General features: G+C 36.3%; 2 protein-coding genes across 2 annotated transcripts in view; one reads left to right on the top strand and one right to left on the bottom strand.

The window, feature by feature from the left end:
* Positions 1-3,663: 3,663 nt before the first annotated feature.
* On the bottom strand, positions 3,664-4,841 carry LOC136977215 (THAP domain-containing protein 1-like). Its single transcript, XM_067272687.1, has 2 exons — positions 4,771-4,841; positions 3,664-4,162 (listed from the first exon to the last, which is right to left on the bottom strand). Exons 1-2 carry the CDS (start codon positions 4,839-4,841, stop codon positions 3,664-3,666), a joined length of 570 nt encoding a protein of 189 aa, XP_067128788.1.
* A 939-nt stretch (positions 4,842-5,780) lies between these two features.
* The window catches only part of LOC136976747 (caskin-2-like), a 36,880-nt gene continuing 27,101 nt past the window's right edge, over positions 5,781-15,559 (top strand). Inside the window, exon 1 of the mRNA XM_067272107.1 lies at positions 5,781-6,016. Coding sequence (XP_067128208.1) covers positions 5,998-6,016 — 19 coding nt within the window. The 5' untranslated portion in view covers positions 5,781-5,997. The remainder of the gene's footprint in view (positions 6,017-15,559) is intronic.

The following is a 15,559-nucleotide window of genomic DNA, read 5'->3' as shown; positions in this document are numbered from 1 at the left end:
CCTCTTATAGCAAGTCCATTATGGGTTCGGCCAGGCCCACAATGGGGCGGCCGGGTGGTGAGGAACGGGGACCGACATATCCGGACGGACCACACCCCGAAAAATTCCTGGGGATTTCTCGACCCGTCCGGATTCGATCCCGGGTCCCCCAAGGCGGTAGGCTGCTAACCTTGACCGCTCGGCCATCCGGCCTCCGCACGTCCTACCTTGTCCGTGATGTCCACGTTTACCTCGACCACGCGTTCTGCATCTTTTGTTCTGCCGATAAAAATTAACTGAGAAACTGATAATTTACTTCATTTGTATCGGCTACCCGATATTTACAATAGTGTCGAGATACAATATAAATCCAAGGCTGTCGAATCGAAAGGTTAACTAAATGAAGTACAAAGAAGTTTCTCCTCGTTAGAGTTTAGGAGCAAAGTGAGGTCGAAGGGCGAAGGTCAAAAAGGGCGAGGAACAAAAGGAAGTGGCGTTCGACTGTTCGCGCAATTTGTTGCCTTTCAGAGTGTTTTTTTTTTAAATTTGTTTGCAGACTTTACCGCGAGATGGCAGCACTAGCAACTACGGTGCCGTCTGCATGAAAGCATTAAAAAAGTATGACAACTTAAAAACTATGATGACTTTCTTATTTTTCGTCTCAGGTCCAAAAGTAGGGTGCTGTGGCGCCCTCTGCCCTATACGTCAAATTTTTATCTGTCCTACGATTTTACTATAATAGATAATGTTTTAAAAAAAACCACGTGTAACGACATAAAACCGTTTTAACGTCATATTTGAAGCACTCCCAAATTTACAAAATTAGATTACAAATTTTATTTAACATAGAAGATACTACGTGTTCAGTCCTAAGGCCAGAGTTCACTTCTTAAAATGACTGTGGGTGGTACTATCCCCACCTGACTTCGGTCAAGGTCTATATAAGAAGGTCAGGACACGCGTACTGGAGCCGCCATTTTGGGACTTTTCGAGTCGCGTGTTTAGAACAAACTTGTACGAGCAGTCAGTTTTACACGACATTAATTTAACTAAAATTGCATAAATTAGTTAAATCAATGTCATATAAAACTGACTGCTCGTACAAGATTGTTTTAAACATGCGACTCAAAAAGTCCCAAAATGGCTGCTCTAGTACGCGTGTCCTGACCTTCTTATATAGACCTTGACTTCCGTGGAGTAAGGCAACGCCACCTAGATTATCTAGGTGGCGTTGGGTAAGGTGCCTGTTTTGCCTGTTTGTAGAAGAGGGTCGCCATTTTGTATTTTATTTTGACTCGGTTCTCGGTCCCGACTACCTACAAGTTTGGATTTTTTTTTATGCGCAAATGATTTTGGCACCTAATACTCTGTGCCAAATATCAACTCTTGATATGTACTGTACTTTTTCATGCGTCTAAGCTTGTAAGAAAAACGGCGGTACGATTTTATAAACAAGACATAGTCTTGTCAAAAATCTATACCGAATTCGAAATTCGTCTTCGGAACAGATTTGTAAAGGATTATTCCGATCTCATATTACTCTTTCTCTCTTCGTAATTGTCAAGATGAATAATTTTCTTGATTCGTCTCGTTTACAAGATTTATTAAATAAACAATATTCATTATAACAAACTTTGTGACCAACAAATGAATATGGCGACTTCTACTCAAATAAAATGGTCTCTAAACCTGCTATCAAGGGAGTCTAGAAAGTACGTCAAATAACTTGCTTCTAATCGCTGTTTAAACTGGGAAAAACGAAAAAACGCCGTCTCTGCAATAAAATTTTTTCTGAACCGCGGTCTACGCGATCTCTAAACTGCCCTCGGCATTTAAACGTTATCTTTGCAATCGGCTGTTAGACTCCAGCTTTTGTAAACATCAACGAAACACTGACAACTTTTAAACGGAAATAATACGTGATACATGCGTATTCGTGAATCCTGGCTAATACAGTATTTACTGTAGCACTTTATTAATAAAATTCGATAATTAAATATCAATTCTGAATTAAAATCAGTTTGACATCTGTTTAAAAACTCGATTTCGAGAATTTCCCAGTTTTGCCCAAGGTTCTAGAATGTATTCTAGGACCTTGGGTTTTGCCAGCACTAACAAGGAAAAGTCACATGGTCATCACAGATTTCAACCATATTGACTCCGGGGATAAGCTTCAATACGAACCGTTAAAAAAGAAAAGGAAAAAAGCGCGCTTATGAAACGTTTTTAAAAAATCCCAAGACTTATGAGTATGCTTTGCGAAGTGTCTCTTTAAAGACTCGGCGGCACGGCAGCAGTATGCCTAAATGACAAAAAAAAAAAAAAAAAAAAAAAAAAAAAAAAAAAAAAAAAAAAAAAATAGTTATATCTAAAGTCAAAAAATTATTAAGTCATAACTAACTCCCAATATCACATTGAATACGTGGTATCTGAAAAGTTCGGTGAATATTAGGATACATTGAATGCAACGCGTGTCACAAGGTCAAGAATGCGTGCCGACATCCAGGACATGTCTAGAAGCACCTTCTAGAGTGGAATACGCATGGCTGTAAGTGGCCTTTCGCCGCAGTCACTTGAGCATGATCTGTGTGAGTGGTAGCGTCGAAGAACAGTGGAACAACGGCGCTTGAAGTTGTGCTTCAAATTGGGGAAAATAGCGACGGAGACGCATGAAATATTGATCAAAGCAATCTTGTGTCTGCGGACTTGTTTTTGTTTCTTTGCCTCAGAATTCATTAAGCGATCACGTTTTGCTGACGTGTCTGCGTTTCATGCTCATGTGATAGCAGTTCTTAAGGCGGTTCCAAACTTTTCCAACTGTTTCCACAAGCTATATGAATGTTGTCAAAAGCATGTTGTGTCTCATGGAAAATATTTTGGAGGCCAACAAAAGTAATTGTTATGTACCTTATTTTAACATTTACCGAACGTTTTACACATACCACGTATATGACAGTATGCGACCATTTTTCAATGTCACTTTTCTGGTTTCTTATTGTTTATATCATAAGTATTTTTCCTTTTCATAGCTAACAATACAAGCAGACAGTAAAAATAAAATTATACACTATAAAATGATTAATTATCCCAGTTTTAAAAACAAACTTCGAATTCATTTAAACAATTCAAAAAATAAACTTTCAAGGAATAGAAAGTGAACTTTTTAAATAGAAAATAAGTAGGCAAAAATTATTAACCCACTTTCCCCCTTCGTTGAGTGAAGAAAGGTTTGTAACAACGTTTATCCACACAAACAATATCATTGAAAACTGTAATGATCACGTCGTGATCTCCTAAGATATACCATGTATATAGAATATATTTGTTTTGAAGTGTTTATAATGGAGTTTCAGAACAAACTGCTGTATTAGTTTAACTCTATAATCCTTATGTCAGGTATAGTATTTACGACAGCTATACCTGACATAAAGAAATATAGAGTTAAATTAATAAGAATACAGCTACCCTATTTGAGCAAATTGCTTTATTTAAAGCGTATAGCGATGACTCATTACATTTCTTATTGTTTTTCATTACGCTTTGAAACATTTGCAAGGTCGTACTGATCAAGTAGCGGATGTTCTAGTTTTGCATCCACAAGCTTTTTATCTTTTAGACAAAGAATTCTACGTTTCAGATTACGTATTCGTGAATTTCTAAGCCCCACTTTCTGCTGCAGTAATTTTATTCTCTTGCATAAAGCTCGAACGGTGACTGGTAATGCACACGCCTCTGAACAGCTTGATCTTTTGTTCTTGGCTCTGTTTCAGTTTTGACTGTGCTGCCAGTAACTTTATCAACATTTTGATTTTTGTTTACTTCATTCGTACTTTCTTCCCTTATACCGTCATTAATCACATTAGATTCAAGAAAGGTCGACGTTCTCGAAGTGTTAGGTATGGCTTCTGAATTACCTGGTACATTACTACTTTCAACAGTTTCCGATCTGTGTAAAAAGGCTCTTTTCGGCTTTTCACTCGGTTGATAATAAGACGGGAAAGCACTAAACAGTGACGGAACTGCATCTTCTTTTAGTTTTTTCGCGAATGCTCCAGGTCGTAATTTAAAATCAGTGTCTTTAAAATGCGCACTACAGAGAGATGACGATTTCGTAGGTTTAAAGTTTTCCCTTCTTACAGCAGTAACCCATTTTCTGAGTAAATCAGGTTTTGTCAGTGGAAATCTGCAAAACATAAAACTGTGCAGATAAAACTGATCCGATATAACTGGAATTTTTACAATACGTTTACATTAGAAAAGTTAAACGAGTTTAAGTCGTGAAACTAGTTAAATAGTCGTAGCCAGGGTCATAGGGAAATTGAGAATTTTCCTCGGGCTCTTTAGTGAGTCCTACTCCTATAAATTAATGTTATATCGTTAATACTGCGACCAGAGCCATCGAGAGCTTCTATAAGGCCGGTAATACTACAGCTGATATCGTCTTTTTGCTCTTTAGGGACCCGTTAAAAGGCAAAATGGAGCGCTCAATCCTACTCCTACAGAAGATCTCGATGGCCCTTGATCGTAATATAAACACTTCAACCGAAGTTAAACGAAATTATCTACAAAATTTAGCTTATTTATTACATATCAACCTGGATAGAACTAGATGCGCCACAATTTATGTCTGGTTGAGACAATAACGAGCTCGAATTTAACTTAAACTGGATTATATTTTCTTGTATAAATGGGTTACGATTTAAATTCGTTTTAATTTACACGTGTTTATCTCCGAACGAGTATAACTTTCCTATTCTAAACTTAGTGTTAGGGGTACACTAGACTATTTACCGATAAAAATGTATTCCAGAATCTTTCACAAATCTATTGGTACAGCCGTAAGCACTACACGATATTACCATGGTTCAGTCGACGGTCCAAAATTCGACACAGAAAGAAAACACGCTTCTTGCCAGCATTCAATATGGCTACCGCCATACACCAGAAGCCTCGCCTTCAAACGACAACTTCCTGTTCCTGTTACGGTGTGGTCGAGATTACGGCTAGTTAACCTTTTTCTCCAACTACGATTACATATAACAAATTCTTTATCTAGGTTACTTGCATTTTATATATGTGTTACGTACTGTACGATATATATAATTTATAAATGTATTATAAATCTAAGACAATACGATTAAAACAGCGACATCTATTGTTCGATTTGCGAGACAATATTTTTAATTTGATCGTCTTCGCTTCGGAAAAAGATACGCGCATGGTGATTAGTCGGAGAAGGAACGAGACGAAGGATACGTCAAATCGAAAAACCAATCAAAATATAAGAAACGAAATTAGTTAATCGATTGTAGCGACGCCGCTCGATAAAACTCCGCGCACATATATATATTTTTTTCTTTATTTTTGTCGCGACACACCTTTCACGGTTCCTCCTCGTGTGTTAATCTATTAACTGGTTAAATAATATAATATCTTATAAAATTAAGAGACGTATTTTTAAAACGAAAAAAAGGGGAAAAAAGTAGTGAAGAGCGCAAACTAATCTGGTGTGAAGAAGAGTAACCTTGCACACTATCTTCTGTACAGTATCGTGTGTCATCAATCTGACACGCTCGAAACCTTCAATAATGTCAATACCCCCATCAAAGACGTCATAAAATGAAATTTATCAGGAACCAAAACCCCTCGAAAACACACGAACTAATTAAAACCCGATCCTCGTAATTCCACCAATTAACGCGACGTCTCGTGTCTTTTTTTTTTCCAGTGTGACGCATTTAAAGTATTGTTATCGAGCGATTTAATTGGTTCCGCTATACGAGAAACCCTTAAAAAAAAGGTGCCTATTGACCTTGGCTCGTACCTGCTTTCCCTACTTTCCTTTTATAATGGATGGGTCCAGGTAATGACGAGAGCGAAAGTTGAACGACAAATTGTCAGACCAGAAATGAAAACGAGGCTGGATAAGGGTGTACGTGGGTTTCGTGTGGTACAGCCACCTGTCCGTACAATTGTACATATCCGTCCTATAGATCTAATGATATCGGAGCGTGTAGAATGCCCAGGAAACTATTGGGTGAGTACCTTACCACTCGAACTCGATCTAAACAAATTCGCTTTTGTACCGCAACGTGTACCAGCCATTTACGAAACTTTATAACGGAGTTCCGACGGGGGAAATGAGGTCACATAAGTGATTATCCCGCATTTAACGCTACGGTATTATCGATTAGAAGCCAACGATTTTCGGGTCTTTACAGGCAGAATTACGTACGGAAAATGTCAAAATTAATCATTTTTTACGGTTTATAACCTCTAAGCTTTGTACTCGAGTACACGCGTACGCGTTAAGTAGGTCGGAATTAACATGCCACTTCTCCAGTGTACAAAAAAAATCAACAGATGGTGCAATGTTTGCTGATGAAAAAGCCGATGACTAGCGATATCGATATGCGTTTTTTACGAGTATGGCGCGTTATTGAGAGGTTAATATTTAGTGTAATTATTAAAAAGTATGTTTTTAAGATCGGAAAGGGGTGAGGCCAAGTGTTAAATCGTGTACTGTTACAGGCTAACGCGGTAGATATAATTGTACACGCCGTATCAATATGCGTGTTATACACGAAACTATGAATATTTCGAATTTATTTCGGGTTTTTTTTCAGAAATAACTGAACTCGGAAATTATAACAAATATTTTAATGGTTTCTGTGGGAAAAAAGTCACAGAAAATTTCAAAAATCTCCCTATTCTTCACCTAAATCATTAATTTTCACAGCCAATTTATCATTCTACTCTGTGCTATTTAAAAATTTGAGATTAACTTAACGAGTTCAGAATTATAAATTTTGATAACCGGTTCTCGAAATTTTTATTGATTTTCATATATATTTTTTCTGTTTTAATTCTGAATTAACTACAATATTTATTCATTTTATATCTAATTTTTTTGTGTTAAGTCAGCAAAAAGTGACGAAACTGTAGGGGAATTTTATGATTTGTAGAAATTTTTCTTGTGTCATTCTGTCGAAATTTGTAAATGAATGAATAAAAAACACCAAACTGGTTCAAAAAGTTGTAAGGATTTAAGATATTCCTTGGATTTTATGCTAAATATAATTATGAAGAATAAGAAATTCTTGGAATATAGTTATTTTTAATATATAATATAATATAGTATATAGGATCGCTGATATTCTGAAAATAACTTTATATTTTTAGTATATCCGCCATCCTATATAGGCTACTACATTGCTAGGAATACAGGATTGCGGATATTCTGAAAATAACACGAATTTTATAGGCCTTAGTCATAAGGATATTCATAAGAATTCCCATTCTTTGTCCTGTCTCTTCTATTTTATAATTATTATTTTTGACCCTCCTGCCTTGTGGTTATTAAGAGGGCATCTTCTCCAGGTCTGTCGTAGGCCCAACTGAGGATTTTTCGTGTACCCGACATATCTGGGCCCAATAAATATCCTGAGGTACCCTACAACGGTTGGCTCGTGCAAAATCGCCTTGGCCATTTGGTCATCATCAAATCTTTTCTATTTCTTTTTTTTAATGCCATTAACTATATTATTCTTTAATCTAAGAATAAGGATGGATTGATGGAATAAGGCAACGTAACAGTCAAGCCCTCTGCCAAGGAGTGTACAGTACCTTCAGGGAGGATTTCAATGGGAAACTGGCCCCTATTTAGGTGTTAGACACGTGAAAAAAAACCTCGTGACTGGCTGGTTGATCAGACGCGAATCCGCGACAAACTTGTGTTTAATGATTTTATCCACCAGGCCACTCTAAGAATAGGAATTACTCCTTACTCCTTACTCCTAGAGTAAGTAAATATGATGCATATATTGGAATAAATTACAATATATAAATGTTTAACTTACAAGATTTAATTGATGGTTCTTTAATGTAAAAGAACCGGTTAATAGATCTGTAAAGGACATAAAGTGATTTCTGAAACAGGAAAAAAAGATGTCTGTATAATGTAAGGCATTTTTCTAGTGACGATAAAGAAAAAATGGGCATTTTTGTAAGCTTTAAAAGCCGGTTTTAACATATCATCGCATGTAACTTACTTGTTTGTTGTCGATCGTGTTTCTTTAGCGATAATACAATCGAACCTCCAAACAACGGCCATGTTTTGTTTCTATCAGTGGCCGTTGTTTAGAGGTTTGACCGTAAGATGTACTAGATGACAATTTCCAAATGATCTTAACGTTTATTTTTGAAATAACACCTCAAGATCTTTTAAATTTATTTAATAAATTTTCATGTAGGCTATTTTAATTATAAAATGCATGGATCCAAGATCAAAGCCGTCCCGGATGGTTTTGTAATATAGGCTCTTGGCGTCCATTCTGTGCACATACTTGAATTTTTTCCAATCTTCTAGTATATCTTAAATACGCCAAATCTCTAAACAACGGCCATTGACGAGAACCATAAAAATGGCCGTTGTTTGGAGGTTGGACGGTATTATCGATGAAAAAACACGATCGACAACAAACAAGTAAATTACATATGGAAAGATTAAGATTTACAATGCAAACACATACCGAAAATATATATTCTTTGCGTTATTTATGGCTATTTTAATGATATTCATAAAGAATACAGTTTAATTTCTGTTTGGATCATTTTATATCTTAGCATTAATCAAAGTTCAACACGTTGCGTTGATTTAACAATCAAATTTAATGAGAATATTTACACTAATTTGCATATTATGGTCGACTCGTGACAACCTTTTCTGCTGGCCATTTCGAATTGTTATCCTCTCGAATGTGCATTATTACTGTCGGATTGTGTAATTCAGTGTAGAATAATAATGTACAAGTTAGATTCAAGTGTATTTTTCAATTATATGCAAACTAATTAAGGAACAAAGTTACGAAACCCTTCGTTAGCATTCAACGTAACAGATGCTGAATTGCAGCTGCATAAAAGTACGTGTTTTTTAAAAAAAGTAATGATCTTTCTTCATTCTTCCGAGTTAAAAGTTATTAAATGGGAATTAAATGAGTGTAACGGGTAAAAAATATCGTCATTCAAAGTAACGAGGGAAAGTATTGTATAGAGAATCTCGACACAATGTATATGTCAGGTTAAGTATAGCCTATTTGAAAATAATACAGCAAAATGCTATATCATTTGCAAATAGGTTTTTAAACAACAATTTAGTTACTTTCAAAGTATTCTTTTATTGTATAGAAGTTTCAGGCAGGCACACGGAACGTAACGTGGCGTTGTTATATGCCAGGAAGCCATTTCAGGGGCAACAACGTCATTACGTTGGAATCGATCTGGAGTTGATTTACACGGAAGAATCACGTTCAGCCAATCAAAATCGTCCCATAATTCCGCGCGAACACAGGAACCACAGGAGGAAAAAATGGAGGAAAGTACAGTACGTTGAAAAATTAGAACATAATTATCCCATTTTATACAGGGAAAGGATTGTGAAAATGCCGTTATTTGATTGGCTAATCGTATGACCACTTGCGCGTAACGCAACATAAGAAATGCCCGTCTGAACGCTTTTAAACGCATTCAAGGGCACCGATAATGGTAAACCAATTTATGTTATGTTGTTTTACTTCTATGTTACGCTAAGCTTTTGTATTACAGTAAAATAAAACCTTCACCAGTGATTTAACTCCAAATCTAATCCTTGCGTATGCAAAGATTAGATTTGGTGTTAGATCATTTGTCAATTCAAAGATTTGAGCGCTACAATATGGCGCTCAAATGAGAATGCGCATCACGCAATTAAATACCTCTACAAAATATAAACATGTTTACAGCTCTGCATTAATCGGAAGTTTTCTAGACGTAGTTGTTTTTTTTCTGTAAGTCTCCCCTCTCTGCTCCGATCCTTATCGAGCAGTTTTTTAGGACACATTTTACTAAAACTTGGCCTTATCGTCACTCCAAACAGGAGTGGAATGTACTTATCCCCTAATTATGACTGCTGTTTGGAATTTTTTTACTCTCTCCCAGCTGTGTTATTAATTAAAGTAGTAATTTCAGGAATTTGCGAACGTACTTCACTTATTTTTTTAGTATTTGGCACCTTTTTTCAAAGTAGCGTTTTAGTAACATTACACAGAAGTGTTCTCAATTTCGAGAATCAAGATGACGCTCGCAGGTCTTTGGACATATCAGGAAGAACAACAGAAGCATCTTAAATAATTCTATTAATTCGTGTGAAATGTTTAAACTAAGCTGTGGTTTCGTGTTGTAGGAATCTGCTGTTATAAGCAGTGGCGCATTAAGGCCTTCGGATGCCCGTAGGCACAGAAAATTGGTGGTTGTCCTCTACATAATTTCACATCACAAACTAATAACGTCTAATTATAGCTGAAGAATTATAAATTGTTACATAGAATTGTAACGGTACAATTGCTTTATTTTTTTTCCAACTTCGGGGCTCCCGAGACTCGGGCCCCCGGACGTTGCCTGGTGTGCCTTGTGGGCAATTCGGTACTGGTTATAAGATCCGTAATATTAATGATATGAATTCGGTTGATGTGGAAACTATTTTGTACAGGCCACTGTAAAAACATTAATACAGTCACACCACCGAACGTCGGCCATTTTTTTCATTGTTTCCGTCAGTGGCCGTTGTTTGGAGGTTGTTATTTTGCATGCATTTTTTGTTCAAAAAAAGGTTCCTGGAAAATGTCCGCTATTTACAGGTGGGCTTACCGGTTTCTTAAGAATTTATATTTATATTTAGAATTAGTTAAGAGAAACGTAGAAATTTTTCTTTCTTTCCCATATCACTTATATACAAATTACTTATATATTCTTTTATATTTTGCCATAAGACACAATATTTATAATAAAAGTTTCGTTAATGAGAAAAGTAAATATCAAGATATTGATTGATGGCGTGCCGGATTACCCAGTAGGCACGTGAGGCAAATGCCTAAGGACCCGGGGCTCGAGGAGTTCCAAAATTGGGGAAAAAAACAAAATACAATTACAACCGTAAAATTGCCTTATCATAATTTATAAATAATTCCGTAACTACAATTTAACATTATTAGTTTACGCCGATCATCTGTGTTAGAGGGCCCAGCAGGTCTTAATATAGGTATGTATCAACGTGTGTTTATTCGAATTCATTTGAATTAAATCCATGTTATGAAGAATATTGTGCGATGCCCACAATCCGATTGATGTCACGTGATACTTCTCACCCCCCGAAGGCAAACATTCGATAGATACTTGACACGAAACAGCACGCGAGCGTACAAATATTTCCGTTTCTAACCGCGTATTTTCATACAAGGAAACACTTCTTTTAAAGCCCCATTTTTAACAAATATTCATATAGTTAGGGCTTTTATGGTGGCTCAGACTAGAAATTCTACTTGTAGAGGTATATAAATAGAAAGTCTTTGTGGGTGGAGGCTCTCCACGCCTAGAATCTTAATTAATGATTATAAGGTATTAAATGACGTATTATTTTAGTTATTAATTTAAAAAAAAAGCATTTGTAGACTTATAAGATTAAGGTAGATTAGCAGGTTGTGGCCTTAAGGTATAACATATAATAGGCCCTTCCTCTCCACTGTGTAAAGATAGGCTGGGGAACTCAGAGGGGAAGAGCAAATTGCCTCGAGTCCAGAGGAATTGGGTCCCTTTACAACGTTTTTCTCGTTTATATTCTTATTGCTGTAGGTTCCCCCGATATGTATTTTGTCCCACGCCCCCGTTACCTTCTGAAAACGTGAGGTCCTAACATATAGACTGAATACGAGGCCCTTGCATCTTATTTAGCTTACATGCAAATTCGGTACAGTAGATGCGTGTAATTCTACACTTAAAGCAGGAAAATTTGAAAATAATTGCAGTTTTGGGTGGTGTTTTTTGTACTAAGAAGCAATAATCTAGACTTTAGATTCGGTGTATAAGCGACAGAAGGGGGTGAATGAAGTTATCAATATGAATAACAGCACTAACGTAGAACGGGTTAAAGAGGATCAAGGTTAAAGAAAGAATAGACAAGCAAGCTTGTTTTTTTTTTAATACATAAACTTAAATTACAATATAAGAAAAGTTGACGAAATGGGAGTGTGAAGGAAGTGCGGAAATTACATTTTAGAGACAGAAAACATAAAGAAAAAAGCAGCATGATTGACCCGAATTAAAGAAGATGAAGTACAAGGACTGCGTAACACACAATGGAAAGACGTGTGCAGTTTATAGAAGAATTAGACATAATTTAATGTGGAATTTCTACGTCATCATCAAAAATCGATTACGAAAAAGCAAGAAGAGTGCGGTTAATCGTTAATAGTGCGTGGGCAACGCGACGCAACGCGACGCAACGCGCAGTACGCGATACGAAAAAATTAACAACACACTTCCGGTACGGAATTGCGAGAAAATCAATAGATCCGGTTTCGGGTATTCGAATTAAATAAAGTTTTTAAATTGCGATAAATCGTAAATTTAGTAATGTAATTTTTAAAATGTTTTTGTAGGAAAAGTGAGGCCCTCCCCTCCGCGCATAGCTTATTATATGCTGAAAGTGAGTGTGTGTTGGTGACTTTCAACGATATCTTAGTCGTTTGACCATCTAAATATAGACGTAATTTGAACTTGTTACACGCAACTCGCCTTTCTCCCCGATATTATCTGTCTACTTTGACTTAATCCAGCTGTTCTGCTTCTTATTTTCACTTTATTTATTCCTTAATTCACTTATTTTACGACTTAAATCGGGGGTGAATTTATATTATTGCACGTGTTTCGCGTACGTACTTTAAATTTGATCTAGTTGCATCCGAGTTACTGCCACATCACATGTATACCACAGACTTTATTGCTATTGTTTGAAGTGTTTCGGTTTATTTCCACACTCGATTTAACGCCATTTTCAGAGGAGAACCAATTGTGCCTTTAAATCGGGGTACGAAGCTGGAAATTGCACAAAGTTATGAGCTCAGAAACGCCATAAATACGCGGAAAAACGTAACGTTTCTTTGCTTAATTTGCATTTAGAACACTGTAATTTGTTTCGAGCCGCGTAATTCGTAAAAATAAAGATTGTAAGAGCTGATCGATCGGGTTCGATCGATCGACAGCAAACGAGATTTGTAGCTTAACGAAGATGAATTGAACGAAATTACTGTTTCGGAGACCATTTACACGTCTCGAATACACCACAAAATACAGTAAAACACAGCAATTCGAGCGCCCGTTCCTTCTATTAGGCTATATAACGTGGAAAACGGCTATCGTAACGCCTGTTACGGGAGAAAATAACGTCTTGCTCCTTATTAAAGAGCACTAATTCTATAAAGTAACGGGCGGTTTAGAAAGGAGAAGGAACTAAAACTAGCGTAACAAAGTTATCTTTTAGATAAGTTACGTAATTGATTCTAGAAAACATCAAAGGAATATTCGTTGAATTAATTATAACAGAAAGACGGACCCGCCTTCGATTCTTTATTGATGCAACCCAAAATCGCACAGATATTGAAGTTTTTAAGATATTTACGAGGAAAATACGGCGTTTCACGAAGGTGGCGTTACTTCGGGGGGCGTTATATCGAGATTTGACTGTAGTCGCTCGTAAGTGCGGCGACACTTGAATTTATATTATACGTGGAAATAACCCTCAGTTTGATAGCAAAGTATACAGAATTTCGCCTCCATAAAATCTGTATAATGTTAATTAGGTTTAAATCAGTGCAACTGTTGAGAACAATTAAATTAGTGCAGTGTGCAAATTTTTAAATTGAAAGTCACGAAATTGCAAATTATAATAAATACTTTTCTGTTAACGTCATCGAAATATTTTATAAATCGGGCAATCCAAAAATAGTTCTCCAGATGATTCAGCTTTGAAAAATTGTAGGGATTTTCCCTAACGAGGAGGTATTGAAAGTTTGGTGTCGTCACATAAGACGAAATGGAATCGAACAATAGAAACGTAACAGCAGTTTAATTTTTTCCCGTTTGGAACAATAAAAAATCCATTAGACGTCGATTGGGGAGCGAGTCACGTTTCCCGATATCTAGAGCAGTGTTTCTTACACCGTCCCTAGTGTGATGTCAGGAAATTTTCGATTCCGGTGTCTCCAGAGGAAATGCTGCATTTAAATACGACATGGCCCATAAAGTACACGAGGCCCTACATTCTCCATCGAATTATACTAGATAATAGGGCCTAATTCTTTTTTAGAATGGAGCCAAGTCCTTAGAATAGAATTAATATGGCACAGGGACTTTACGTTACTAAGCTCCATCCTTCTCTGTATTTGTATATCATCCCCTGTAATAATTAATGCTGATTTTGATAGGATCAACAATAAAATTGCGAAAACAATCGAATTTTCCTGTTAATAATGTTCACATTTACAGGGCAATTTATTATTTTTAGGCGATATTTTAACGTCACACAGCGTTGTAATTTACTCACTTGTGACCGTTGCAACACGCCTCCATCGACTGGAAACATAAAGTTTCTTATACGATGAGGAAATTTCTGTATATATATTTACATGTATTATAATCCCATTGTATTGGGAAACGTTAAAATGTCATATAAAGTAATGACGTATACGCCACTGTCATTATGAATAACGAGTCATGCAAGGTTAACTAACACATGCTTTTGTTCTATTTTTATAACAATAATAAATTAATCGGATATAAAAGTATTGTAACAAAAGTAAAACAAAATTTCATGCCGGGTAATCGGATAAGAACGAAAGTATTATAAAAGAATTTTATATTTTCTTAACCCACTTTCAGGTGTTTTCGTGAACCACTTAAGGCTAAATCCGGTGTTTAGTGTCAGCACCATTTTCGTATTGTTTTAATGCCCGATGGAATGGAGATAAAGTAAAATATTTTATTCAGACTCTGCTCTATTCTTTACACACTTTTCTAGTACAGTATTAAATGTTTATTCTGGAATATACTAGAAGCGGATTTGTTGTGTAAACAGTTACAGGTTGCATGTGTGTTGATGCCACTTTAAAAAAAAACTGTTACTAGAAGCCGTAAAAACTAAAATTTTCGGGTTTAGCAAACTTAATTTTAAGAAAAAAGATTATTTTGAGCCATTAAACAGAAGAGGTGAGGAGCCCAAAGTCAGCTAACCTATTTGTATTTAAATAACTCAACAATTTCTACAAAAAATACGAGAATTTGTAAAAGTATTAGAGTTGTAATTTATGGATGAAGTATTCAATAAGACACTGAGCCCTGAATGCTAGTAGTTAGTCGTGGGTTCGCACCTGGCAAAGAGATACCCTCGTGGAGTTTTTCAGGCTTTCTTCACGTGTCTAATTAGTGCCATAGAAAGCCCTTCCGGGTGGACCCCCTCCTTGGCAGATGGCCTTTGTGTTGCGATGCCTCATTTTACCAATAATCTTAACAATAACTCGGGGACACCCTGTATTTTCTCTATTTCTGTCTTTAAAACGAGCGAATATTTCGAAAATACACCAAAAATAAATTTTATGCTGTAATCTTCGACCAAAACCAGTGTATACAATGCCAAAAAGTCGGCCTTACCACGTACAGAAAACTTGTTTACGACCTTACTCGTCCTTATTACAGCTCACAGTTAAAAATAGTA

Source organism: Centruroides vittatus, unplaced genomic scaffold (assembly GCF_030686945.1).
Source record: "Centruroides vittatus isolate TY-2023 unplaced genomic scaffold, ASM3068694v2 contig_1112, whole genome shotgun sequence".
Classification (NCBI taxonomy): Eukaryota; Metazoa; Arthropoda; class Arachnida; order Scorpiones; family Buthidae; genus Centruroides; species Centruroides vittatus.
This window is presented reverse-complemented; position numbering and strand designations above follow the sequence as displayed.